At 46.0% G+C, this 26,605-nt stretch overlaps 1 protein-coding gene across 1 annotated transcript in view; it reads left to right on the top strand.

Moving 5' to 3' along the window:
- LOC139394290 (collagen alpha-1(XIV) chain-like) overlaps positions 1 to 26,605 on the top strand; it is a 230,302-nt gene that overhangs the window by 103,772 nt on the left and 99,925 nt on the right. Inside the window, exons 23-27 of the mRNA XM_071142315.1 lie at positions 9,489 to 9,605; positions 15,206 to 15,352; positions 16,579 to 16,653; positions 21,145 to 21,284; positions 25,838 to 25,961. Coding sequence (XP_070998416.1) covers positions 9,489 to 9,605; positions 15,206 to 15,352; positions 16,579 to 16,653; positions 21,145 to 21,284; positions 25,838 to 25,961 — 603 coding nt within the window. The remainder of the gene's footprint in view (positions 1 to 9,488; positions 9,606 to 15,205; positions 15,353 to 16,578; positions 16,654 to 21,144; positions 21,285 to 25,837; positions 25,962 to 26,605) is intronic.

Here is a 26,605-nt window from a genome sequence, read left to right as displayed (position 1 = left end):
CCGCGGTGGCGGCTCTGGCGCTGGACGTGGACCCCACTCCATGACAGTTTTAATCCCCCTCCTAAACGTCCCTAAATAGGTTACCCACCACAATGATAATATGGGACAGAGGGACAGCTCGGGACAGAGGTAACTCGGGACAGACGGGTAGCTCAGCACTGAGAGGAAGCTCAGCACTGAGAAGAAGCTCAGCACTGAGAGGAAGCCCAGGCAGGTAGTAGAAACTACCAGAACCTGGCTGGCTGGCGGTTTCAGCAGATCCTGGTCGACTAGCAGATCTGGAAGAATCTGGTCGACTGGCGGATCTGGGAGAATCTGGTCGACTGGCGGATCTGGGAGAATCTGGTCGACTGGCGGATCTGGGAGAATCTGGTCGACTGGCAGATCTGGGAGAGTCTGGACGACTGGCAGATCTGGAAGAGTCTGGACGACTGGCAGATCTGGAAGAGTCTGGTCGACTGGCAGATCTGGAAGAGTCTGGTCGACTGGCAGATCTGGAAGAGTCTGGTCGACTGGCAGATCTGGAAGAGTCTGGACGACTGGCAGATCTGGAAGAGTCTGGACGACTGGCAGATCTGGAAGAGTCTGGACGACTGGCAGATCTGGAAGAGTCTGGACGACTGGCAGATCTGGAAGAGTCTGGACGACTGGCAGATCTGGAAGAGTCTGGACGACTGGCAGATCTGGAAGAGTCTGGTCGACTGGCAGCTCTGGAAGAGTCTGGTCGACTGGCAGCTCTGGAAGAGTCTGGTCGACTGGCAGCTCTGGCTGCTCCATGCTGACTGGCTGCTCCATGATGACTGGTAGCTCTGGCTGCTCCATGCTGACTGGCTGCTCCATGCTGACTGGCAGCTCTGGCTGCTCCATGCTGACTGGCTGCTCCATGCTGACTGGCAGCTCTGGCTGCTCCATGCTGACTGGCAGCTCTGGCTGCTCCATGCTGACTGGCTGCTCCATGCTGACTGGCTGCTCCATGCTGACTGGCGGCCCTGGCTGCTCCATGCTGACTGGCGGCCCTGGCTGCTCCATGCTGACTGGCGGCCCTGGCTGCTCCATGCTGACTGGCGGCCCTGGCTGCTCCATGCTAACTGGCAGCTCTGGCGGCTCCTTGCAGACTGGCAGCTCTGGCGGCTCCTTGCAGACTGGCAGCTCTGGCGGCTCCTTGCAGACTGGCAGCTCTGGCGGCTCCTTGCAGACTGGCAGCTTTGGCGGCATCCTGCAGACAGGCAGCTCTGGCGGCTCCTTGCAGACTGGCAGCTCCATGCAGACTGGCAGCTCTATGCAGACTGGCAGCTCCATGCAGACTGGCAGCTCCTTGCAGACTGGCAGCTCCTTGCTAACTGGCAGCTCTATGCTAACTGGCAGCTCTATGCTAACTGGCAGTTCTGAACAGGCGGGAGACTCCGGCAGCGCTGTAGAGGCGGAAAGCTCTGACAGCGCTAAACAGGCGGGAGACTCCGACAGCGCTGGAGAGGAGGAAGGCTCCGACAGCGCTGGACAGGCGAGGCGCACTGTAGGCCTGATGCGTGGTGCTGGCACTGGTGGTACTGGGCCGAGGACACGCACAGGAAGCCTGGTGCGGGGAGCTGCTACCGGAGGGCTGGGGTGTGGAGGTGGTACTGGAAAAACCGGACCGTGCAGGCGCACTGGAGCTCTTGAGCACCGAGCCTGCCCAACCTTACCTGGTTGAATGCTCACGGTCGCCCTGCCAGTGCGGCGAGGTGGAATAGCCCGCACTGGACTATGCAGGCGAACCGGAGACACCGAGCGCAAGGCTGGTGCCATGTAAGCCGGCCCAAGGAGACGCACTGGGGACCAGCTGCGTAGAGCCGGCTTCATGGCATTAGGCTCGACGCTCAATCTAGCCCGGCAGACACGAGGAGCTGGAATATACCGCACCGGGCTATGCACCCGCACTGGAGACACCGTGCGCACCACTGCATAGCACGGTGCCTGTCCGGTCTCTCTAGCCCCCCGGTAAGCACAGGGAGTCTGCCCAGGTCTCCTACCTGGCGTAGCCATACTCCCTGTTAGCCCCCCCCCAAGAAATTTTTGGGGCTGCCTCTCGGGCTTCCTTGCCAGCCGTGTTCCCTCATATCGCCGGCTCTTCTCTCCGGCTGCCTCAGCTCTCCTAAGTGCCTCCACCTGTTCCCATGGGAGGCGATCTCTTCCAGCCAGTATCTCCTCCCAAGTGTAACAGCCCTTGCCATCCAAAACGTCCTCCCATGTCCATTCCTCCTTACGCTGCTGTTGCTGCCTGTTGACACGCTGCTTGGTCCGTTGGTGGTGGGTGATTCTGTAACGGTTTTCTGTATGAGAAGGAGAGTCGGACCAAAATGCAGCATGTAGATTGCGATCCATGTTTTAATGAACAAACGTAAAACACGAATCAATGCAAACACTACAAAATAAAGAACGTGATGAACGTAACGAAAACCTAAAACAGCCTATCTGGTGAAAAACACATAGACAGGAACAATCACCCACAAACACACAGTGAAACCCAGGCTACCTAAATATGGTTCCCAATCAGAGACAATGACGAACACCTGCCTCTGACTGAGAACCATATCAGGCTGAACATAGAAATAGACAAACAAGACATGAAACATAGAATACCCACTCAGATCACACCCTGACCAATCAAAACATAGAAAATACAAAGTAAACTATGGTCAGGGCGTGACACTCAGGGTCAGGACTCTTCCAACTGCCAAATACCAAGCAGCCACTCTGGATGCCATGTTAAACGCTTGTTCTCAAAGTGAAGTACACCACATGACTAAAAGTATGTGGACACCCGCTTGTCGAACATCTCATTCCAACATCATGGGCATATTAATATGGAGTTGGTCCCCCCCCTTTGCTGCTATAACAGCCTCCACTCTTCTGGGAAGTCTTTCCACTAGATGTTGGAACATTGCTGCGGGGACTTGCTTCCATTCAGCCACAAGAGCATTAGTGAGGTCGGGCACTGAAGTTGGGCGATTAGGCCTGGCTTGCAGTCGGCGTTCCAATTAATCCCAAAGGTGATCGATGGGGTTGAGGTCAGGGCTCTGTGCAGGCCAGTCCAGTTCTTCCACACCGACCTCGACAAACCAGTTCTGTATGGACCTCGCTTTGTGCACTGGGGCATTGTCATGCTGAAACAGGAAAGTGCCTTCCCCAAACTGTTGGCTCAAAGTTGGAAGCACCAAATCATCTAGAATGTAATGTATGCTGTTGAGTTAACATTTCCCTTCACTGGAACTAAGAGGCCCGAACCATGAAGAACAGCCCCAGACCATTATTCCTCCTCCACCAAACTTTACAGTTGACACTATGCATTGGGGCAGGTAGTGTTCTCCTGGCATCCACCAAACTTTACAGTTGGCACTATGCATTGGGGCAGGTCCACATACTTGTGTATATATATGGCGGTGAGCCGACGCTTGGCATTGCACATGGAGATCTTAGGCTTGTGTGCGGCTGCTCTGCCATGGAAACCCATTTCATGAAGCTCCCGACGAACAGTTATTGTGCCCGACGTTGCTTCCAGAGGCAGTTTGGAACTCGGTAGTGAGTGTTGCAACCGAGGACAGACGATTTTTACTCGCTACACGTTTCAGCACTCGGTGATCCCGTTCTGTGAGCTTGTGTGGCCTACCACTTTGTGGCTGAGCCGTTGTTGCTCCTAGACGTTTCCTCTTCACAATAACAGCACAAACAGTTGACCGGGGGCAGCTCTAACAGGGCAGAAATTTGACGAACTGACTTGTTGGAAAAGTGGCATCCTATGACGGTGCTACTTTGAAAGTCACTGAGCTCTTCAGTAAAGCCATTATACTGCCAGGGTTTGTCTATGGAGATTGCATGGCAGCGTGCTGAATGTTATACACCTGTCAGCAACGGGTGTGGCTAAAATAGCCAAATCCACTAATTTGAAGGGGGTGTCCACATACTTTTGTATGTGTAGTGTCTGTCTGCTCCTCTGAACCAGTTTGTAAAGATACATGTTATTAATCCCCATGATGCAAAGCGCATGGAGATTAAGCTTTAAGGAAGCGTAATACATAGCTTTTGTATTCTGTTTGCATTACATTATGCTGATAACATCAGATTCCCTTTTGTTTTGTTGAAGAGGATTTCACCACCCTGACGGACAGCTGAGAGTATCAATATTCAGGCAGACAGTCGAGGAAATGTACACCCGTTTGCATATAAATGTGATATCAGCAGGCGCGTCGTGAAATAATACCTGCTTTGTTGGAGCTTTTCTCATCAAAAGTAAAATAGATTGTCTTTTTCATAAAGTCCGTCTGGCTGTCGGCAGAGCGTCACGTCAGCGTCCCGCTGTGTGACGACCTGAGGAGAGCTGCGTTCTCATTGGATCTCAGTCAGATGAGACGTTCCAGAGACACACGGTGATATAATATCTCTTCTCAACTGGCAGAACCAGGACATACTGCCAATCCACTAGCCCCTCCATAATGGGAAGCTGGACCCAGAGCAATATATATATATGTATTTTCTTCATTTAACCTAGCAAGTCCGTTAAGAACAAATTCTTATTTACAATGACGGTCTAGGCCGGCCAAACTTAGACTAAGCTGGGCCAATTGTGACTCCCAATCATGGCCGGATGTGTTACAGCCTGGATTCGAACCAGGGACTGTAGTGACGCCTCTTGCACTGAGATGCAGTGCCTTAGACCGCTGCGCCACTCGGGAGCCCAATATGTCTACAGTTGGATACATATTATACATGTACAATGAATGACTGAATGGCTGACTGAATTAATGAGTGGATGGATGAATGAGTAAATGAATAATGCATGAATTGATATATCCTGAGCATTAAATGTATGCAGCTCATCTCTATGTGGCTATAAGTGCCCCCCCACCCCACCCCACCCTGCCCCCCTCACCCCCCCCCCCCCCCCGCCCCCCTCACCCCACCCCACCCCGCCCCCCTCCCACCCCACCGCTGTACAAGGCAGCTATTCCATTATAGAGAGGGGAATTTAAGTCGTGACACAAATGCCTTATGATGCGTTGCAGTTTCTCTTTCAGCCCCAAACACACTGTACAGTAGTTCATCTCCTCACGCTGGCCGTATAATTATATCTGCATACGCACCACCAAGATCCCTATCAATATTTTATGCGTTGTCAGTTTGACCTTTAAATAATTAAATGCACAAATAGCTCAATTTTACCTGGTTTTGACTCTTGTCTTCCGTAGGTTTGTGCCCCTGGTGCTGCAGAGTGGCTGTCTGTCCATGCATACATACAGCTCATTAATACGGCTCGTATAAGGAAGTTAAAGACTGTGTCACAAACTGCACTCTATTCCCTATATAGTGCTCCCATAGGACTCTGGTCTCAAACTGTTCCCTATGCCCTATATAGTGCTCCCATAGGACTCTGGTCTCAACCTGTTCTCTATTCCATATATAGTGCTCCCATAGGACTCTGGTCTCAACCTGTTCTCTATTCCCTATATAGTGCTCCCATAGGGCTCTGGTCTCAAACGGTTCCCTATTCCCTATATAGTGCTCCCATAGGACTCTGGTCTCAAACTGTTCCCTATGCCCTACATAGTGCTCCCATAGGACTCTGGTCTCAAACTGTTCCCTATGCCCTATATAGTGCTCCCATAGGGCTCTGGTCTCAAACTGTTCCCTATTCCCTATATAGTGCTCCCATAGGACTCTGGTCTCAAACTGTTCCCTATGCCCTATATAGTGCTCCCATAGGACTCTGGTCTCAAACGGTTCCCTAGAGTAGTGCACTCTATAGGGGTTATTTGCTATGCTATTTAGGACAAATCCAAAGGCTGTCACATCCATTATCCACAAGGAGGAAAGGTAATCCAGCTGCCGTGTGTCTTCATGACTTTCCCTCTCGGGAGGCGGGTAACAAATTATAGATATAGCAGTTGTAGAATGTGAATACGATGTGTACGGGGGATGTGTACATGATCTCACAGTTGTGTCATAGCTCTTTGATGTCCTGGGTGTTTTACATGTTGTCGTTCCGTTCTAGAAGTTCGTATGGTGCTTGTGTCAGATTGTTTAGCTGTGTGATTCATTGACATTTTTCGTTGAAAAGTGTAAAGTGTAAGTCAGATGGAAACAACTTCTGCTCCTCTAAAATGAAACCAGGAACAATCATTTTAAAAGATGAGTTTTGTTGTTGCAGCTTTTGTTTTTCAGAACATGTTTGTTGTTGTACGGAACAGAGAGACTGTTTACACTCTTTCAACTGTTTACGGTTCCTAATAGCTTTCATAAAGATTGGGGAATAGATTTTAACTTATTGCTCTCTTATCAACACGTCATATACTATTTAATCACTAAGATTAATAGCCTTTCTTTTCTTTGATAACAAATGGAAGTTGGATAGGACTCAGAAGTTGGACATTAGTTCATATGGATTCTTCCCATACATCAGAATCAGAGTTGTTTATTAGAGTGGATGAAATGAATTCCTTAAAGACACACGTGCCCAAACAGCTGGATTGATTGTGTTTCATTAGGACACGTTATCAATACTATCAACATCCTGGTCTTTACCTGTCAATACGATTAGCTAGGTTGACAGGTTGCAATTCTCCGTCAGCTGACGGCTTCAGTTCCTTCATGATGTTACTGTAGATAGTGATGTGGTGGAGTCATGATTGTGATCGTGATAGTGATGTGATGTGATAGTGATTTGATGTGTTTGATGTGATAGTGATTTGATGTGATAGTGATTTGATGTGATAGTGATTTGATGTGATAGTGATTTGATGTGATAGTGATTTGATGTGATAGTGATGTGATAGTGATTTGATGTGATAGTGATTTGATGTGATAGTGATTTGATGTGATAGTGATGTGATAGTGATTTGATGTGATAGTGATGTGATAGTGATGTGATGTGATAGTGATGTGATAGTGATGTGATAGTGATTTGATGTGATTTGATGTGATAGTGATTTGATGTGATAGTGATTTGATGTGATAGTGATTTGATGTGATAGTGATTTGATAGTGATTTGATGTGATAGTGATTTGATGTGATAGTGATTTGATGTGATAGTGATTTGATGTGATAGTGATTTGATAGTGATTTGATGTGATAGTGATTTGATAGTGATTTGATGTGATAGTGATTTGATAGTGATTTGATGTGATAGTGATTTGATGTGATAGTGATTTGATAGTGATTTGATGTGATAGTGATTTGATGTGATAGTGATTTGATGTGATAGTGATTTGATGTGATAGTGATGTGATAGTGATTTGATGTGATAGTGATTTGATAGTGATTTGATGTGATAGTGATTTGATGTGATAGTGATTTGATGTGATAGTGATTTGATGTGATAGTGATTTGATGTGATAGTGATTTGATGTGATAGTGATTTGATGTGATAGTGATTTGATAGTGATTTGATGTGATAGTGATTTGATAGTGTTTTGATGTGATAGTGATTTGATGTGATAGTGATTTGATGTGATAGTGTTTTGATGTGATAGTGATTTGATGTGATAGTGATGTGATGTGATAGTGTTTTGATGTGATAGTGATTTGATGTGATAGTGATTTGATGTGATAGTGATTTGATTTGATGTGATTTGATGTGATAGTGATTTGATGTGATAGTGATTTGATGTGATTTGATGTGATAGTGATTTGATGTGATAGTGATGTGATAGTGATTTGATGTGATAGTGATTTGATGTGATAGTGATTTGATGTGATAGTGATTTGATGTGATAGTGATGTGATAGTGTTTTGATGTGATGTGATGTGATGTGATAGTGATGATGTGATAGTGATGTGATGATGTGATAGTGATAGTTGATGTGATAGTGATGTGATAGTGTTTTGATGTGATGTGATGTGATAGTGATTTGATGTGATAGTGATTTGATGTGATAGTGATTTGATGTGATAGTGATTTGATGTGATAGTGATTTGATGTGATAGTGATGTGATGTGATAGTGATTTGATGTGATAGTGATTTGATGTGATAGTGATGTGATGTGATAGTGATGTGATGTGATAGTGATGTGATGTGATAGTGATTTGATGTGATAGTGATTTGATGTGATAGTGATGTGATGTGATAGTGATTTGATGTGATAGTGATTTGATGTGATAGTGATTTGATGTGATAGTGATTTGATGTGATAGTGATTTGATGTGATAGTGATGTGATGTGATAGTGATTTGATGTGATAGTGATTTGATGTGTTTGATGTGATAGTGATGTGATGTGATAGTGATTTGATGTGATAGTGATGTGATAGTGATGTGATAGTGATGTGATGTGATAGTGATGTGATGTGATAGTGATTTGATGTGATGTGTTTGATGTGATAGTGATTTGATGTGATTGATGTGATAGTGATTTGATGTGATAGTGATGTGATAGTGATGTGATGTGATAGTGATTTGATGTGATGTGATTGATGTGATAGTGATGTGATGTGATAGTGATTTGATGTGATAGTGATTTGATGTGATAGTGATGTGATGTGATAGTGATTTGATGTGATAGTGATTTGATGTGATAGTGATGTGATGTGATAGTGATTTGATGTGATGTGTTTGATGTGATAGTGATTTGATGTGATTGATGTGATAGTGATTTGATGTGATAGTGATGTGATAGTGATGTGATGTGATAGTGATGTGATGTGATGTGATAGTGATTTGATGTGATAGTGATGTGATAGTGATTTGATGTGATAGTGATTTGATGTGATAGTGATGTGATGTGATAGTGATGTGATAGTGATGTGATGTGATAGTGATTTGATAGTGATTTGATGTGATAGTGATGTGATGTGATAGTGATGTGATAGTGATGTGATAGTGATGTGATAGTGATGTGATAGTGATTTGATGTGATAGTGATGTGATAGTGATTTGATGTGATAGTGATTTGATGTGATAGTTATTTGATTGTGATAGTTATTTGATTGTGATCGTGTGATGGTAATGGTGATAGTGATGTGCTGGTGATGTTCTTCTGTCATCGTGATTGTGTTTATAAAATCTCTCTCTTTCTCTCTCTCTTTTTGTCTCTCTCTCTCTGTCCCCCTATCTCTTTGTCTCTCACTCTCTCTCTGTCCCCCTATCTCTTTGTCTCTCACTCTCTCTCTGTCCCCCTCTCTCTGCCCCCCAACTTCTCTCTCTCTCTCTCTCTCTCTCTCTCTCTCTCTCTCTCTCGCTCTCTCTCTGCCCCCCCACTTCTCTCTCTTTCTGTCCCCCTCTCTCTGCCCCCCCACTTCTCTCTCTCTCTCTCTCTCTCTCTCTCTCTCTCTCTCTCTGCCCCCCCACTTCTCTCTCTCTCTGTCCCCCTCTCTCTGCCCCCCCACTTCTCTCTCTCTCTCTCTCTCTCTCTGCCCCCTCACTTCTCTCTCTCTCTCTCTGCCCCCCCCCCTTCTCTCTCTCTCTCTCTCTCTCTCTCTCTCTCTCTCTGTCCCCCTCTGTCTCTCTCCCTCCCCTCAGTGTACCTGGGCGTGACCAACCTGAACACCTACCAGGTGATGATGTCCAGTATGTGTGTCCAGTGGCAGCCCCATCGTCAGGCTGACCTCTACAGGGTGGTCATCGAGTCTCTACTCAGTGAGTAACGATGTTACAGCTGAATGTCTGTGTGTTTTTGACTAGGCCTTCTCCTTCATGTTATAGCTGAATGTCTGTGTGTTTTTGACTAGGCCTTCTCCTTCATGTTATAGCTGAATGTCTGTGTGTTGTTGACTAGGCCTTCTCCTTCATGTTATAGCTGAATGTCTGTGTGTTGTTGACTAGGCCTTCTCCTTCATGTTATAGCTGAATGTCCATGTGTTTTTGACTAGGCCTTCTCCTTCATGTTATAGCTGAATGTCCATGTGTTGTTGACTAGACCTTCTCCTTCATGTTATAGCTGAATGTCCATGTGTTGTTGACTAGGCCTTCTCCTTCATGTTATAGCTGAATGTCTGTGTGTTGTTGACTAGGCCTTCTCCTTCATGTTATAGCTGAATGTCTGTGTGTTGTTGACTAGGCCTTCTCCTTCATGTTATAGCTGAATGTCTGTGTGTTGTTGACTAGGCCTTCTCCTTCATGTTATAGCTGAATGTCTGTGTGTTGTTGACTAGACCTTCTCCTTCATGTTATAGCTGAATGTCTGTGTGTTGTTGACTAGACCTTCTCCTTCATGTTATAGCTGAATGTCTGTGTGTTGTTGACTAGGCCTTCTCCTTCATGTTATAGCTGAATGTCCATGTGTTTTTGACTAGACCTTCTCCTTCATGTTATAGCTGAATGTCTGTGTGTTGTTGACTAGGCCTTCTCCTTCATGTTATAGCTGAATGTCCATGTGTTGTTGACTAGACCTTCTCCTTCATGTTATAGCTGAATGTCTGTGTGTTGTTGACTAGACCTTCTCCTTCATGTTATAGCTGAATGTCCATGTGTTGTTGACTAGACCTTCTCCTTCATGTTATAGCTGAATGTCTGTGTGTTGTTGACTAGACCTTCTCCTTCATGGTATAGCTGAATGTCTGTGTGTTTTTGACTAGGCCTTCTCCTTCATGTTATAGCTGAATGTCTGTGTGTTGTTGACTAGGCCTTCTCCTTCATGTTATAGCTGAATGTCTGTGTGTTTTTGACTAGGCCTTCTCCTTCATGTTATAGCTGAATGTCTGTGTGTTGTTGACTAGACCTTCTCCTTCATGTTATAGCTGAATGTCTGTGTGTTGTTGACTAGGCCTTCTCCTTCATGTTATAGCTGAATATCTGTGTGTTTTTGACTAGGCCTTCTCCTTCATGTTATAGCTGAATGTCTGTGTGTTTTTGACTAGGCCTTCTCCTTCATGTTATAGCTGAATGTCCATGTGTTGTTGACTAGGCCTTCTCCTTCATGTTATAGCTGAATGTCTGTGTGTTTTTGACTAGGCCTTCTCCTTCATGTTATAGCTGAATGTCTGTGTGTTGTTGACTAGGCCTTCTCCTTCATGTTATAGCTGAATGTCTGTGTGTTGTTGACTAGGCCTTCTCCTTCATGTTATAGCTGAATGTCTGTGTGTTGTTGACTAGGCCTTCTCCTTCATGTTATAGCTGAATGTCTGTGTGTTGTTGACTAGGCCTTCTCCTTCATGTTATAGCTGAATGTCTGTGTGTTTTTGACTAGGCCTTCTCCTTCATGTTATAGCTGAATGTCCATGTGTTGTTGACTAGGCCTTCTCCTTCATGTTATAGCTGAATGTCTGTGTGTTTTTGACTAGGCCTTCTCCTTCATGTTATAGCTGAATGTCTGTGTGTTGTTGACTAGGCCTTCTCCTTCATGTTATAGCTGAATGTCTGTGTGTTGTTGACTAGGCCTTCTCCTTCATGTTATAGCTGAATGTCTGTGTGTTTTTGACTAGGCCTTCTCCTTCATGTTATAGCTGAATGTCTGTGTGTGTTGTTGACTAGGCCTTCTCCTTCATGTTATAGCTGAATGTCTGTGTGTTTTTGACTAGACCTTCTCCTTCATGTTATAGCTGAATGTCTGTGTGTTGTTGACTAGGCCTTCTCCTTCATGTTATAGCTGAATGTCTGTGTGTTGTTGACTGAGCTGTTTTGCAAGGAGGAATGGGAAAACATTTCAGTCTCTCGATGTGCAAAACTGATAGAGACACACCCCAAGCGACTTACAGCTGTAATCGCAGCAAAAGGTGGCGCTACAAAGTATTAACTTAAGGGGGCTGAATAATTTTGCACGCCCAATTTTTCAGTTTTTGATTTGTTAAAAAAGTTTGAAATATCCAATAAATGTCGTTCCACTTCATGATTGTGTCCCACTTGTTGTTGATTCTTCACAAAAAAATACAGTTTTATATCTTTATGTTTGAAGCCTGAAATGTGGCAAAAGGTCGCAAAGTTCAAGGGGGCCGAATACTTTCGCAAGGCACTGTATGTCACTTCTTAGAGTAGTTATGTTCTTCCCGTGCTCTGACAGTGTTGCTATGTCACTTCTTAGAGTAGTGTTCTTCCCGTGCTCTGACAGTGTTGCTATGTCACTTCTTAGAGTAGTTATGATCCTCCCGTCCTCTGACAGTGTTGCTATGTCACTTCTTAGCATCAAACTTAAAGAACTTTCTATATTTTCTCTTTTATTGCCCATTTCCATCTCCCCAAACCTCACACATGAGCTTATCTTCAAATCCACCAAATCCTCAGCTCTTACTTTCTCTCTCTTTCTCTTTCTCCCTTCACCCCCCCGCCCTCTTTCTGTCTCTCTCCCCCCCTCTCTCTCTCTCTCTGTCTGTCTCTCTTTCTCTCTCTCTCCCCCCCTCTCTCTTTCTCTCTCTCTCTTCCCCCCTCTCTCTCTCTCTCTTTCTCTCTCTTCCCCCCTCTCTCTTTCTCTCTCTCCCCCTCTCTCTCTCTCTTCCTTTCTCTCTCTTTGTCTTTATCCCCCCCCTCTCTCTCTCTCTCCGTTTATCTCTCTAAACACAGGAGATTTGAGATCTGTTCCAATATTAAAACCAGACCCTGCCTCTATTCCTTCCGTATGCCTTAACGTGCTCCGTCTGGATCTCTCTGGAATTAGTTATCTCATAGCTCACTGATATTATAGGAGCACAGTTGATTGACTGCTAGGAAGGTATACAGTAGTAATGTGCTGTTTGGTTAGTGACAGCGTGGTAGGTTGTGTACATCTCTGTGTGGTTAGTGACAGCATGGCAGGTTGGGTTCAGCTCTGTGTGGTTAGTGACAGCATGGCAGGTTGGGTTCAGCTCTGTGTGGTTAGTGACAGCATGGCAGGTTGTGTTCAGCTCTGTGTGGTTAGTGACAGCATGGCAGGTTGGGTTCAGCTCTGTGTGGTTAGTGACAGCATGGCAGGTTGTGTTTACCTCTGTGTGGTTAGTGACAACATGGCAGGTTGTGTTTACCTCTGTGTGGTTAGTGACAACATGGCATAATAACCATTATGTTGTCTACCCTGTGTTCTACTGTGTGTGTGTGTGTGTGTGTGTGTGTGTGTGTGTGTGTGCGTGTGTGTGTGCGTGTGCGTGTGCGTGTGCGTGTGCGTGTGCGTGTGCGTGTGCGTGCGTGCGTGCGTGCGTGCGTGCGTGCGTGCGTGCGTGCGCGTATTCTCTCTGGAGTCTATTTCAAGTATACAAGGAGTGTAGTAAGCTAATAGCAATTAATGTAATTTAAAGACTTCAGTCTTTGTAACATTCAGCTAAGAAATATCTAATAATGATCCGTTTTACACTTCATGACGACTGGTTAATATTGAGGAAATCTCTATTTTCTGTCCAGATATGTGACTGGACAACAACAAAAAATAACTGGTTAAATCAATGACCTAGTGTATAATAGGGAGGGTGGTATTTGTTGGAGGGCGTTTTGATGTTTTAGCCAATATGTCTGATCATCTTCCACACAGCTGGGTTTTAAAAGGGTCTTTCAGTGAAAACATCCCATCCAGTTGTTTAGCTCAGGAATCAGCAGTCATACGACTCTGGTACATATTTGGTTAATCCCATTATTGGATGAGTGTTTCTGTGGTCCTTATTCCTGGACATTATTACGTGAAATCATCTCGACTGTGAAGGAGAATCCTCGTAAATCTCCTTCTGTAATTGGGATGCAGAGACACATTATCCCTGATTTGTTTCCAATATAACACAATTCTTATATATAAAAAAAATTATATTATTATTATTATAAAATAAATTATTATATATATTTTTTAATTCTTCCTGTTTTAGCATTTATTTTCGAAATGAAAGAAAATACAAATCTGTGCATCCTTTTTGTCATTCAGCTCCGGCTAGCTGAGACCAGGGCTCATAGGGCTCTGATCTAAAGTAGTGCACTCTGTAGGGAATAGGGTACCATTTGAGCTGCAGATAAAGTACTGCCTCTGTCCCTGCCAGACAGACAGACACAGAGGAAGGAAATCCCTGGAAGGAGAGATTTGAGGAATTAGAATGTAGAATGCAGGAGCAGCTAGAGAACATCTAGAAGGCAGAGTTCCAGAACCTTTAGTTCTATTGTCCTCTGTTCTGATTCTGACTGACTGGGTCACGTACAGATCAGTGGCCCAGGATACCTGACTGCAGGAGCCACAGATCATGTTAAATACACAGGAATGGTGTGTGTGTGTGTGTGTGTGTGTGTGTGTGTGTGTGTGTGTGTGTGTGTGTGTGTGTGTGTGTGTGTGTGTGTTTTTCAAAAAGAGGTTTCATTCGATGTGGCAGAGTCTCCATTACATTTACAATGGCAAGAAGACACCTTTGGAAAATAATTGCAATAATGAAGTTGATGAATGGACACCATTAGTCTCTTGTGTGCCAGTTCACTCTGTCTTTGGCTTCAAAGATGCTAACATTAGAGGCCCACACTGTTCTACCAGAGAACTCTGTTCTTCCATAGAACTCTGTTCTTCCATAGAACACTGTTCTACCAGAGAACTCTGTTCTTCCATAGATCTCTGTTCTTCCATAGATCTCTGTTCTTCCATAGAACTCTGTTCTTCCATAGATCTCTGTTCTTCCATAGATCTCTGTTCTTCCATAGAACACTGTTCTTCCATAGATCTCTGTTCTTCCATAGAACACTGTTCTACCAGAGAACTCTGTTCTTCCATAGATCTCTGTTCTTCCATAGAACACTGTTCTTCCATAGATCTCTGTTCTTCCATAGAACACTGTTCTACCAGAGAACTCTGTTCTTCCAGAGATCTCTGTTCTTCCATAGATCTCTGTTCTTCCATAGAACACTGTTCTTCCATAGATCACTGTTCTTCCATAGATCTCTGTTCTTCCATAGAACTTGTTCTTCCATATAACTCTGTTATTCCATAGAACTCTGTTATTCCATAGAACTCTGTTCTTCCATAGAACACTGTTCTTCCATAGAACACTGTTCTTCCATAGAACTCTGTTCTTCCATAGAACTTGTTCTTCCATAGAACTCTGTTCTTCCATAGAACTCTGTTCTTCCATAGAACTCTGTTCTACCAGAGAAGTCTATTTGAACGGTTGTGTTCAGTAGGTTGTGGTACGTTCAGATAGAAATGTATTAAAAGAAGAGACATGCCTCTCTGACATGTAGACTAAGGAATCAGTCTGGTAGGACCATGTTGTGCTCTATAAATTATCTTCATATCTGTATTTAACAGTATGTTGCATCTCTGATTGTGAAGGTTGATTTTTAATTGTTGTTGTTGATTGTTGTTGTCTCTCCAGATGGCCAGAAACAGGAAGTGAGTGTTGGAGGCTCTGCGTCTAGACAGTGTTTCTATGATCTGACCCCTAACAGCCAGTATAAGATCAGCGTTTCCACCCAGCTACAGGACATGGAGGGGCCCGCCGTCACCACCATCACTACAACACGTAGGTACCAACTGACCTCAACACTCTCATCACGAACACAACACGTATGTGTCAACTTCACTCAAAATCTCTCTTATGGGAGTAGAACAGAATGACCAGCTATGAACATTGGATTGGATGTATTGGCAGTAGAAATTAAGATGACCTGTCATACTGTATGTTACACATTGAAACAGCAGAGTCAACGATGTGAGGCTGAAAGCAGTGGGAAACCATAGAACCGATCATTCCAGTGTTGCTCCAGGCCATGCAAAAGCCCCCCCCCCCTCCAGATAACAGCCTTGATCCCATTACCTTTAATGGCTGTTGTGGCTTACGACTGACTGGCCTGTAGATCAGCTCAGCTCAGTGAAGACAAAGCATGCTTTCTCTCCTTTTGTCTGGTAAATGAAACCTTCCCCCCAGAGCTGCTCTCTGCCTGTGTGGCTGAGCACCAGCCACAACTCATTTCACCTCCCTTTAGGGCACATCCCAAACGGTAGCCTGTTCCCTACGTTTACAACGGGGATAGGGTGTCATTTAGGACATGGCGTCAGTCCCTCACAGCACGACTGTCCCTTAGAAGCAACAATAGTAGGCTAATGATGCAGGCCATTGGCAAGGCAATGAGGTGGGGAGAACTGGTCTGTTTAGGGGACAGGAGATGCTCACTCACTGCCAGGGATACAGATAGCTGCTCTCCCCCCAGGAGGAGGTTACACTGCTGCTGCTGCTGCTACTGCTGCTATCACTCACCACAGAAAAACCTCCCTGGCTTATCCAAAAGAGAGGCATTGTTTGGGGACAGCATGGGAGAGGTAGGTGGATACCGGTACAGTGGGGCAAAAAACAAGTTGATAACAAGTTCAAACAGGTGCCATTAATACAGGTAACGAGTGGAGGACAGAGGAGCCTCTTAAAGAAGAAGTTACAGGTCTGTGAGAGCCAGAAATCTTGCTTGTTTGTAGGTGACCAAATACTTATTTTCCACCATAATTTGCAAATAAATTCATTAAAAATCCTACAATGTGATTTTCTGGATTTTTTTTCCTCATTTCGTCTGTCATAGTTGAAGTGTACCTATGATGAAAATTACAGGCCTCTCTCATCTTTTTAAGTGGGAGAACTTGCACAATTGGTGGCTGACCAAATACTTTTTTGCCCCACTGTAGGTGTGTGTGTGTGGATAGAGAGGTATGATGGATGCACCGTGATGATTTATGTGCTTGTCTCTCTGTGTTTTCTAGTCCCCGCCCCCACCCAGCCACCGACACCACCCCCCACGTCACCCCCCCTACCGACCATACCGCCCGCCAAGGAAGGTAAGAGAGAAGAACTGCCACTGTGTGTCCGCAACACACACACACACACACACACACACACACACACACACACACACACACACACACACACACACACACACCTTCCTCTCCCCTGCTGTCCCCACCATAGTGTGACCTTTCTCAAACCCTCACTACATCTCTGATGACAGTTCACCTTTACTTCAGCACAGTGAGGTACCACAGATAAATAAAAATGTATCTCGCTTTTATACCAAATAAACCACATTATACAATCTCCAAAGAAGTACCGGTATTAGTGGTATTTATTCAGCTGAGGAAGAGTTTTTGGAGGTAAATACAACTTTTTAAGTCTTCTTTCTTGAGGGGTATCCAGTATCTTATCAACTTTTTAAGTCTTCTTTCTTGAGGGGTATCCAGTATCTTATCAACTTTTTAAGTTTTCTTTCTTGAGGGGTATCCAGTATCTTATACATTTTTTAAGTCTTCTTTCTTGAGGGGTATCCAGTATCTTATCAACTTTTTAAGTCTTCTTTCTTGAGGGGTATCCAGTATCTTATCAACTTTTTAAGTCTTCTTTCTTGAGGGGTATCCAGTATCTTATCAACTTTTTAAGTCTTCTTTCTTGGGGATTATCCAGTATCTTATCAAACATTTGCAGTGCGGCTCAGACAAGCAGCAGCTCCAGTCTGTGCATATTTACACAGCATCTGCATGCATTACTTATTACATTAGCTGAGGCTTTGCTTCCTCCTCTACTGACCTTCTATATGAACACATATACACGCTACCAAATACCATAGGCAGACAGCCCCCTGAGGGTTCATATACACACTACCAAATACCATAGGCAGACGGCCCCCTGAGGGTTCACGTCCTGGTCCATTTATAGGTGAACTGCAATCATCAAATTTGTGATAAGTATTAAGTTCTTCACAGGTTGAATTAAATGAGAAATAAGAAGGTGGTTTTTACAGCACCGTAATAGACTGAAAACATCTTCGGGCTTTTATCAATGTATTCTCAGCAAAGTCCTCAAGGTCGTTTTTACAGCGGGGATTAGTTGAATATTGCATTTTGGATATTATCTCTAGCTCCTAATAATAGTAGAAGTCACAAGTACTCAACTTCTTCTCAATCGCATTGGAGGAGAAGGTTCGATGGGCGGGACCTTGGATCTTCTCCAATGCGTTTTGTGAATGAGGCGAGGATAGAGCGTGGGAGGAATCGATTAAATCGATGAAAGACAAATTGAGAAAGAGCCTTGCACACTTCTATCCCCCCATGGTGCACTGCTGCCTGGCTGTGTATCAAGCCTTCCTCCCATCCTGTCGATACTTCCTGTCTGGTTTGATTAGAACCCTGCCATAACAACCTTCCCTTAAGAACTCTCCCAACATTCTAAGAACTCTGCTATAATTCTAAGCACTTCAGACTTAACACATTTGTCCCACCTCTAGAGGTTTGTACCAGTCAATTTGTTATAATTCTAACTCTCTGGCTTGTTTAAACAAAGATCAAACAGGCCAGACATTTCTCTTGCCATTCCTCTACACTCTTAGAAAAAAGGACCTATCTTTGTTCCTTAAAGTGTAGCCCAGTGTTTCTCAACCCTCTTTGTACCAGGCACCGACAAGCTATGGTCCTTCTTGTGCCAAGGAACGGCAAGCTATACTTCTTCCTAGCGTTGGAGAACGGGCTAAATCACAGTCAGCTTACTGTCTGAGAGACCGGCCAGCTCTAGCCGTTCCTCACATTCTGAGAGACCTGCCAGCTCTAGTCGTTCCTCACATTCTGAGAGACCGGCCAGCTCTAGTCATTCCTCACATTCTGAGAGACGGGCCAGCTCTAGCCGTTCCTTACATTCTGAGAGACCGGCCAGCTCTAGCCGTTCCTCACATTCTGAGAGACCGGCCAGCTCTAGTCGTTCCTCACATTCTGAGAGACCGGCCAGCTCTAGTCGTTCCTCACATTCTGAGAGACCGGCCAGCCCTAGTCGTTCCTCACATTCTGAGAGACCGGCCAGCCCTAGTCGTTCCTCACATTCTGAGAGACCGGCCAGCTGTAGCCGTTCCTCACATTCTGAGAGACCGACCAGCTCTAGCCGTTCCTCACATTCTGAGAGACCGGCCAGCTCTAGTCGTTCCTCACATTCTGAGATACCGACCAGCTCTAGCCGTTCCTCACATTCTGAGATACCGGCCAGCTCTAGTCGTTCCTCACATTCTGAGAGACGGGCCAGCTCTAACCGTTCCTCACATTCTGAGAGACTGGCCAGCTCTAGCCGTTCCTCATATTCTGAGAGACCGGCCAGCTCTAGTCGTTCCTCACATTCTGAGAGACCGGCCAGCTCTAGCTGTTCCTCACATTCTGAGAGACCGGCCAACTCTAGCCGTTCCTTACATTCTGAGAGACCGGCCAGCTCTAGCCGTTCCTTACATTCTGAGAGACCGGCCAGCTCTAGCTGTTCCTTACATTCTGAGAGACCGGCCAACTCTAGCCGTTCCTTACATTCTGAGAGACCGGCCAACTCTAGCCGTTCCTTACATTCTGAGAGACCGGCCAGCTCTAGCCGTTCCTTACATTCTGAGAGACCGGCCAGCTCTAGCCGTTCCTTACATTCTGAGAGACCGGCCAGCTCTAGCTGTTCCTCACATTCTGAGAGACCGGCCAACTCTAGCCGTTCCTTACATTCTGAGAGACCGGCCAGCTCTAGCTGTTCCTCACATTCTGAGAGACCGGCCAACTCTAGCCGTTCCTTACATTCTGAGAGACCTGCCAGCTCTAGCTGTTCCTCACATTCTGAGAGACCGGCCAGCTCTAGGCGTTCCTCACATTCTGAGAGACCGGCCAGCTCTAGTCGTTCCTCACATTCTGAGAGACCAATCTGCTCCCAGTTTGATTGAAGTCTGTATATGACTGGAGAATACAGTAACTGAATATTAAAGGCACAGCGCAGTCAAAAATGTGATTTTCCAGTTTGTTATATATATTTCCATTCTATGAGGTTGGAACAATACTGTGAAATTGTGAAAATGATGATAAAGCCATGTTTAGTGTAAGAGCTGTTTGAACAGACAGTCTGTTTTGGTGGGATGGAGTTTTGGCCTGCCTGGTGACATCGTTAATAGACCAATGAGAAAGAGTGTTCCAAACCTCTCTGCCAATAACAGCTACTGTAGTTTTCAGTTTTCCTCTCCCCACTCAGACAGATATATTGAGATAAAGATGGCTGCCCTGGACCTTTAATTAGCACGAAGGAAGATCTTATCTGTCTCTGTGTAGTAGGAAGTAGATAACGCTTCTGGAGGAGACAGATAGTTAGATAGTCATCCCCACTCTCCAACAACTGGCCTGTTATAATGAGACTGAAGATATGAGGCTTACCAGCTGGCCTGTTGTAATGAGGCTGAAGATATGAGGCTTACCAGCTGGCCTGTTGTAATGAGACTGAAGATACAAGGCTTACCAGCTGGCCTGTTGTAATGAGACTGAAGATATGAGGCTTACCAGCTGGCCTGTTGTAATGAGACTGAAGATATGAGGCTTACCAGCTGGCCTGTTGTAATGAGGCTGAAGATATGAGGCTTACCAGCTGGCCTGTTGTAATGAGACTGAAGATATGAGGCTTACCAGCTGGCCTGTTGTAATGAGACTGAAGATATGAGGCTTACCAGCTGGCCTGTTGTAATGAGGCTGAAGATATGAGGCTTACCAGCTGGCCTGTTGTAATGAGACTGAAAATACAAGGCTTACCAGCTGGCCTGTTGTAATGAGACTGAAGGGTTGAGGCTTACCAGCTGGCCTGTTGTAATGAGACTGAAGATATGAGGCTTACCAGCTGGCCTGTTGTAATGAGACTGAAGGGTTGAGGCTTACCAGCTGGCCTGTTGTAATGAGGCTGAAGATATGTAGCTTACCAGCTGGCCTGTTGTAATGAGGCTGACAATATGAGGCTTACCAGCTGGCCTGTTGTAATGAGGCTGACAATATGAGGCTTACCAGCTGGCCTATTGTAATGAGACTGACAATATGAGGCTTACCAGCTGGCCTGTTGTAATGAGACTGACAATATGAGGCTTACCAGCTGGCCTGTTGTAATGAGACTGACAATATGAGGCTTACCAGCTGGCCTGTTGTAATGAGACTGACAATATAAGGCTTACCAGCTGGCCTGTTGTAATGAGAATGAAGGGTTGAGGCTTCTGTCTCTGTGTTTGGAATTCCTCTCTAACCTAGTTCCATATCTAATTTCTTCCTTCCCTCCCTGCCTCTCTCCCTCCCTGCCTCCTTCCCTCCCTGCCTCCTTCCTTCCCTGCCTCCTTCCCTCCCTGTCTCCCTCCCTCCCTGCCTCCTTCCCTCCCTGCCTCCTTCCCTCCCTGCCTCTCTCCCTCCCTGCCTCTCTCCCTCCCTGCCTCTCGCCTGCCTGCCTGCCTGCCTGCCTGCCTGCCTGCCTGCCTGCCTGCCTCCCTCCCTGCCTCCCTCCCTCCCTGCCTGCCTGCCTCCCCCCAGTCTGTAAGGCAGCCAAAGCTGACCTGGTCTTCTTGGTGGACGGGTCTTGGAGCATCGGAGACGACAACTTCCAGAAGATTATCCGCTTCCTGTACAGTACGATGGGAGCTCTGGATCTGATTGGTCCTGACGGCACACAGGTCAGACCAATGACAACACCTCCATATTATAGAGTTATGCATTCAGCCAATATCTCACGGAAATAATGAATAAAGTAAATATAACCCAATGCTGTTGAAGGGGAACATTGTCTTACAGTAACCTGATCTCATCCATCTCAGCCACTGATGTTTGAGAAAGCAACATGTCCTATGAGTGGCTGGTCTAGTCCAGTACACACAGGTTAGAGTGAGGTTAGGGTCACAGGTCAGGGTGAGGTTAGGGTCACAGGTTAGGGTGAGGTTAGGGTCAGAGGTCAGGGTGAGGTTAGGGTCACAGGTTAGGGTGAGGTTAGGGTCAGAGGTCAGGGTGAGGTTAGGGTCACAGGTTAGGGTGAGGTTAGGGTCACATGTTAGAGTGAGGTTAGGGTCACAGGTTAGGGTGAGGTTAGGGTCACAGGTTAGGGTGAGGTTAGGGTCACAGGTTAGAGTGAGGTTAGGGTCACAGGTTAGGGTGAGGTTAGGGTCACAGGTTAGAGTGAGGTTAGGGTCACAGGCCAGGGTTAGGTTAGGGTCACAGGTTAGAGTGAGGTTAGGGTCAAAGGTCAGGGTGAGGTTAGGGTCAAAGGTCAGGGTGAGGTTAGGGTCAAAGGTCAGGGTGAGGTTAGGGTCACAGGTCAGGGTGAGGTTAGGGCCACAGGTCAGAGTGAGGTTAGGGTCACAGGTTAGGGTGAGGTTAGGGCCACAGGTCAGGGTGAGGTTAGGGCCACAGGTCAGGGTGAGGTTAGGGCCACAGGCCAGGGTGAGGTTAGGGTCACAGGTCAGGGTGAGTTTAGCGTCACAGGTTAGGGTGAGGTTAAGGTCACAAGTTAGAGTGAGGTTAGGGTCACAGGTTAGGGTGAGGTTAGGTTCACAGGTCAGGGTGAGGTTAGGGTCACAGGTACGGGTGAGGTTAGGGTCACAGGTTAGAGTGAGGTTAGGGTCACAGGTCAGGGTGAGGTTAGGTTTAGATAAAGCCTGTGCTAACATCACTAAACAGAGCCAAATCTAAACCAGGTCTCAAGGGAGAGACCATTATATTGGAATAGACTGGTGACTAGACATTATAAACAGACCCACATCTAAACCAGGTCTCAAGGGAGAGACCATTATGTTGGAATAGACTGGTGTCTAGACATTATAAACAGAGGCCCATAGATCTTCATCAAGCCTTCTCTTTCAGACCGTTCACAGCCCATTACTGAGGAACTGGTAGGTTATTGACACAAGGCAGCATTACTAAAGCCCTCCGTATCCCCTTACTACTGTATTAGGGGCTGATGGGTAATGGAGGAATCTGAGCTGAGGTGCAGAGGGTCCTGGCTACAGTAGTTAGGCTCTCAGACAGACAAATAGAAAAACAGACATAAGGATTGTGAGAAGGGAAGCGAGACATTGAGGGAAGAGGAGGGACAGGGATAGATTCCTGAGGGGACATAAGGAGAGTGAGAAGGGAAGTGAGACATTGAGGGAAGAGGAGGGACAGGGATAGATTCCTGAGGAGACATAAGGAGAGTGAGAAGGGAAGAGGAGGGACAGGGATAGATTCCTGAGGAGATAAAAGGACAGTGAGAAGGGAAGCGGGACATTGAGGGAAGAGGAGGGACAGGGATAGATTCCTGAGGAGACATAAGGACAGTGAGAAGGGAAGCGGGACATTGAGGGAAGAGGAGGGACAGGGATAGATTCCTGAGGGGACATAAGGAGAGTGAGAAGGGAAGAGGAGGGACAGGGATAGATTCCTGATGGGACATAAGGAGAGTGAGAAGGGAATAGGAGGGACAGGGATAGATTCCTGAGGGGACATAAGGAGAGTGAGAAGGGAAGCGAGACATTGAGGGAAGAGGAGGGACAGGGATAGATTCCTGAGGAGACATAAGGAGAGTGAGAAGGGAAGAGGAGGGACAGGGATAGATTCCTGAGGGGACATAAGGAGAGTGAGAAGGGAAGAGGAGGGACAGGGATAGATTCCTGAGGGGACATAAGGAGAGTGAGAAGGGAAGCGAGACATTGAGGGAAGAGGAAGGACAGGGATAGATTCCCGAGGGGACATAAGGAGAGTGAGAAGGGAAGAGGAGGGACAGGGATAGATTCCTGAGGGGACATAAGGACAGTGAGAAGGGAAGCGAGACATTGAGGGAAGAGGAGGGACAGGGATAGATTCCTGAGGGGACATAAGGAGAGTGAGAAGGGAAGAGGAGGGACAGGGATAGATTCCTGAGGGGACATAAGGACAGTGAGAAGGGAAGCGAGACATTGAGGGAAGAGGAGGGACAGGGATAGATTCCTGAGGGGACATAAGGAGAGTGAGAAGGGAAGAGGAGGGACAGGGATAGATTCCTGAGGGGACATAAGGAGAGTGAGAAGGGAAGCGAGACATTGAGGGAAGAGGAGGGACAGGGATAGATTCCTGAGGGGACATAAGGAGAGTGAGAAGGGAAGAGGAGGGACAGGGATAGATTCCTGAGGGGACATAAGGAGAGTGAGAAGGGAAGCGAGACATTGAGGGAAGAGGAAGGACAGGGATAGATTCCTGAGGGGACATAAGGAGAGTGAGAAGGGAAGAGGAGGGACAGAGACAGATTCCTGAGGGGACATAAGGAGAGTGAGAAGGAAAGAGGAGGGACAGGGATAGATTCTTGAGGGGACATAAGGAGAGTGAGAAGGGAAGCGAGACATTGAGGGAAGAGGAAGGACAGGGATAGATTCCTGAGGAGACATAAGGAGAGTGAGAAGGGAAGAGGAGGGACAGGGATAGATTCCTGAGGAGACATAAGGAGAGTGAGAAGGGAAGAGGAGGGACAGGGATAGATTCCTGAGGGGACATAAGGAGAGTGAGAAGGGAAGAGGAGGGACAGGGATAGATTCCTGAGGAGACATAAGGAGAGTGAGAAGGGAAGCGAGACATTGAGGGAAGAGGAGGGACATGGATAGATTCCTGAGGAGACATAAGGAGAGTGAGAAGGGAAGAGGAGGGACAGGGATAGATTCCTGAGGGGACATAAGGACAGTGAGAAGGGAAGCGAGACATTGAGGGAAGAGGAGGGACAGGGATAGATTCCTGAGGGGACATAAGGAGAGTGAGAAGGGAAGAGGAGGGACAGGGATAGATTCCTGAGGAGACATAAGGAGAGTGAGAAGGGAAGCGAGACATTGAGGGAAGAGGGACATGGATAGATTCCTGAGGAGACATAAGGAGAGTGAGAAGGGAAGAGGAGGGACAGGGATAGATTCCTGAGGGGACATAAGGAGAGTGAGTAACAGAGACATCTGTTCCAAAGATGTTGCAAAATAGTTGCTAAGATGCCATTGAAAGCGTGCATTCAGTATGCGACTATAAGTTCTATAAGTATAACTTACACTGAACCAAAATATAAACACAACATGTAAAGTGTTGGTCCCATGGTTCATGAGCTGAAATAAAAGATCCCAGACATTTTCCATACGCACAAAAAGCTTATTTCTCTAAAATGTTGTGAACAAATGTGTTTACATCACTGTTAGTGAGCGTTTCACCTTTGCCAAGATAATCAATCCACCTGACAGTTGTGGCATATCAAGAAGCTGATTATTAGACAGCACAAACATTACACAGGTGCACCTTGTGCTGGGGACAATAAAAGGCCACTCGAAAATGTGAATTGTTGTCACACAAGACAATGCCACAGATGTCTCAAGTTTTGAAGGAGCGTGCAATTGGCACGCTGACTGCAGGAATGTCTACCAGAGCTGTTGCCAGAGAATTGAATGTTAATTTCCTACCATAAACCGCCTCCAATGTCATTTTATAGAATTTGGCAGTACATCCAACCGGCCTCACAACCGCAGACCACGTTGTATGGCGTCGTGTGGTCGAGTGGTTTGCTGATGTCTACGTTGTGAACAGAGTGCCCCATGGTGATGGTGGGGTTAATGGTATGGCCAGGCATAAGCTACGGACAACAAACACAATTGCATTTTATCGATGGCTGTTTGAATGACCAGAGATACCGCGACGACCTCCTGAGGACAATTGTGAGGCCCATAGTTTTATGGTATCTGTGACCCGGTCATATGAAGTCCATAGATTAAGGCCTAATGAATTTATTTCAGTTGACTGATTTCCTCATATGAACTGAAACTCAAACTCTTTGAAATTGTTGCATGTTGCGTTTATATTTTTTGTTCTGTAAAGTTATTTTCTGTAAAGTTATTTTCTGTAAAGTTATTTTCTACATTTTTTAGAACAGATTCATGTTCAACATTCCAAATTATAAACAACCCCTAAACCCCCCTCAAGCCAAAAACACTGTTAGAATTATCTCTGGGTGTGATGAAAGCTTTTACAACTCCCTCTCTCTCTCTCCTTTTCTCACTCTCTCTCTCTCCCTCTCTCTCTCTTTATTTCTTTCTCTCTCTTCTCTCTCTCTCCCCTCTCTCTCCCCTCTCTCTCTCTCTCTCTCTCTCTCTCTCTCTCTCTCTCTCTCTCTCTCTCTCTCTCTCTCTCTTTCCCTCTCTTTCTCTCTTTTTCTCCCTCTCTCTCTCTCCCCCTTTCTCTCTCTCCCTCTTACTGACAGGTTGCTATAGCACAGTTCAGTGATGATGCCAGGACTGAGTTCAAGCTGAACTCATACGCCAACAAGGAAACGCTGCTCGACGCCATCAGGCGAATCACATACAAGGGAGGGAACACCAAGACAGGTGTGTACTAAAGCCTTCTGCACACATTTACACACACACACACACACACACACACACACACACACACACACACACACACACACACACACACACACACACACACACACACACACACACACACACACACACACACACACACACACACACACACACACACACACACACACACACACACACACCATCCCATTTACCCTGACTGCTATGGGAGAAGCAGGATGGCCTGGCTTGTATGGTCGTCGGTCCCAGCGAGCTCTGTTCCTTATTCCCCTGATTTAGGAGGTGGAAACAGGTGCTTTCAGTGCAAACAATACAGTTTCAGTTTGCTGATAGCCTCCTCCTTTGTGGGGAAAGAAGGAATTTCACACTTGAGCTCAGTTTCTGCCCTTGATGTCTCTGAAGGAATCTACAGTGTGTAATTGTATTGCTGAAACTCTACCGCAAGTCTAACAACAAAGTGTATGACTAAGGAAGAGAGAGATTCTATGCAGTTGGGAATTTATTTTCGTGCATAGTGCTTCTGTCCCGTACAATATTTGCACAGCAGGTTTGCAGACTAATCCTGGCAGCAGTGTTAGAAATGAAACACCTTGTCTACACATACAGCTTCTCTGCTCTACCCAGGGGGGAAGGTACTACCAGCGCTA

Source organism: Oncorhynchus clarkii, unplaced genomic scaffold (genome assembly GCF_045791955.1).
Source record: "Oncorhynchus clarkii lewisi isolate Uvic-CL-2024 unplaced genomic scaffold, UVic_Ocla_1.0 unplaced_contig_9597_pilon_pilon, whole genome shotgun sequence".
Lineage (NCBI taxonomy): Eukaryota > Metazoa > Chordata > Actinopteri > Salmoniformes > Salmonidae > Oncorhynchus > Oncorhynchus clarkii.
This window is presented reverse-complemented; position numbering and strand designations above follow the sequence as displayed.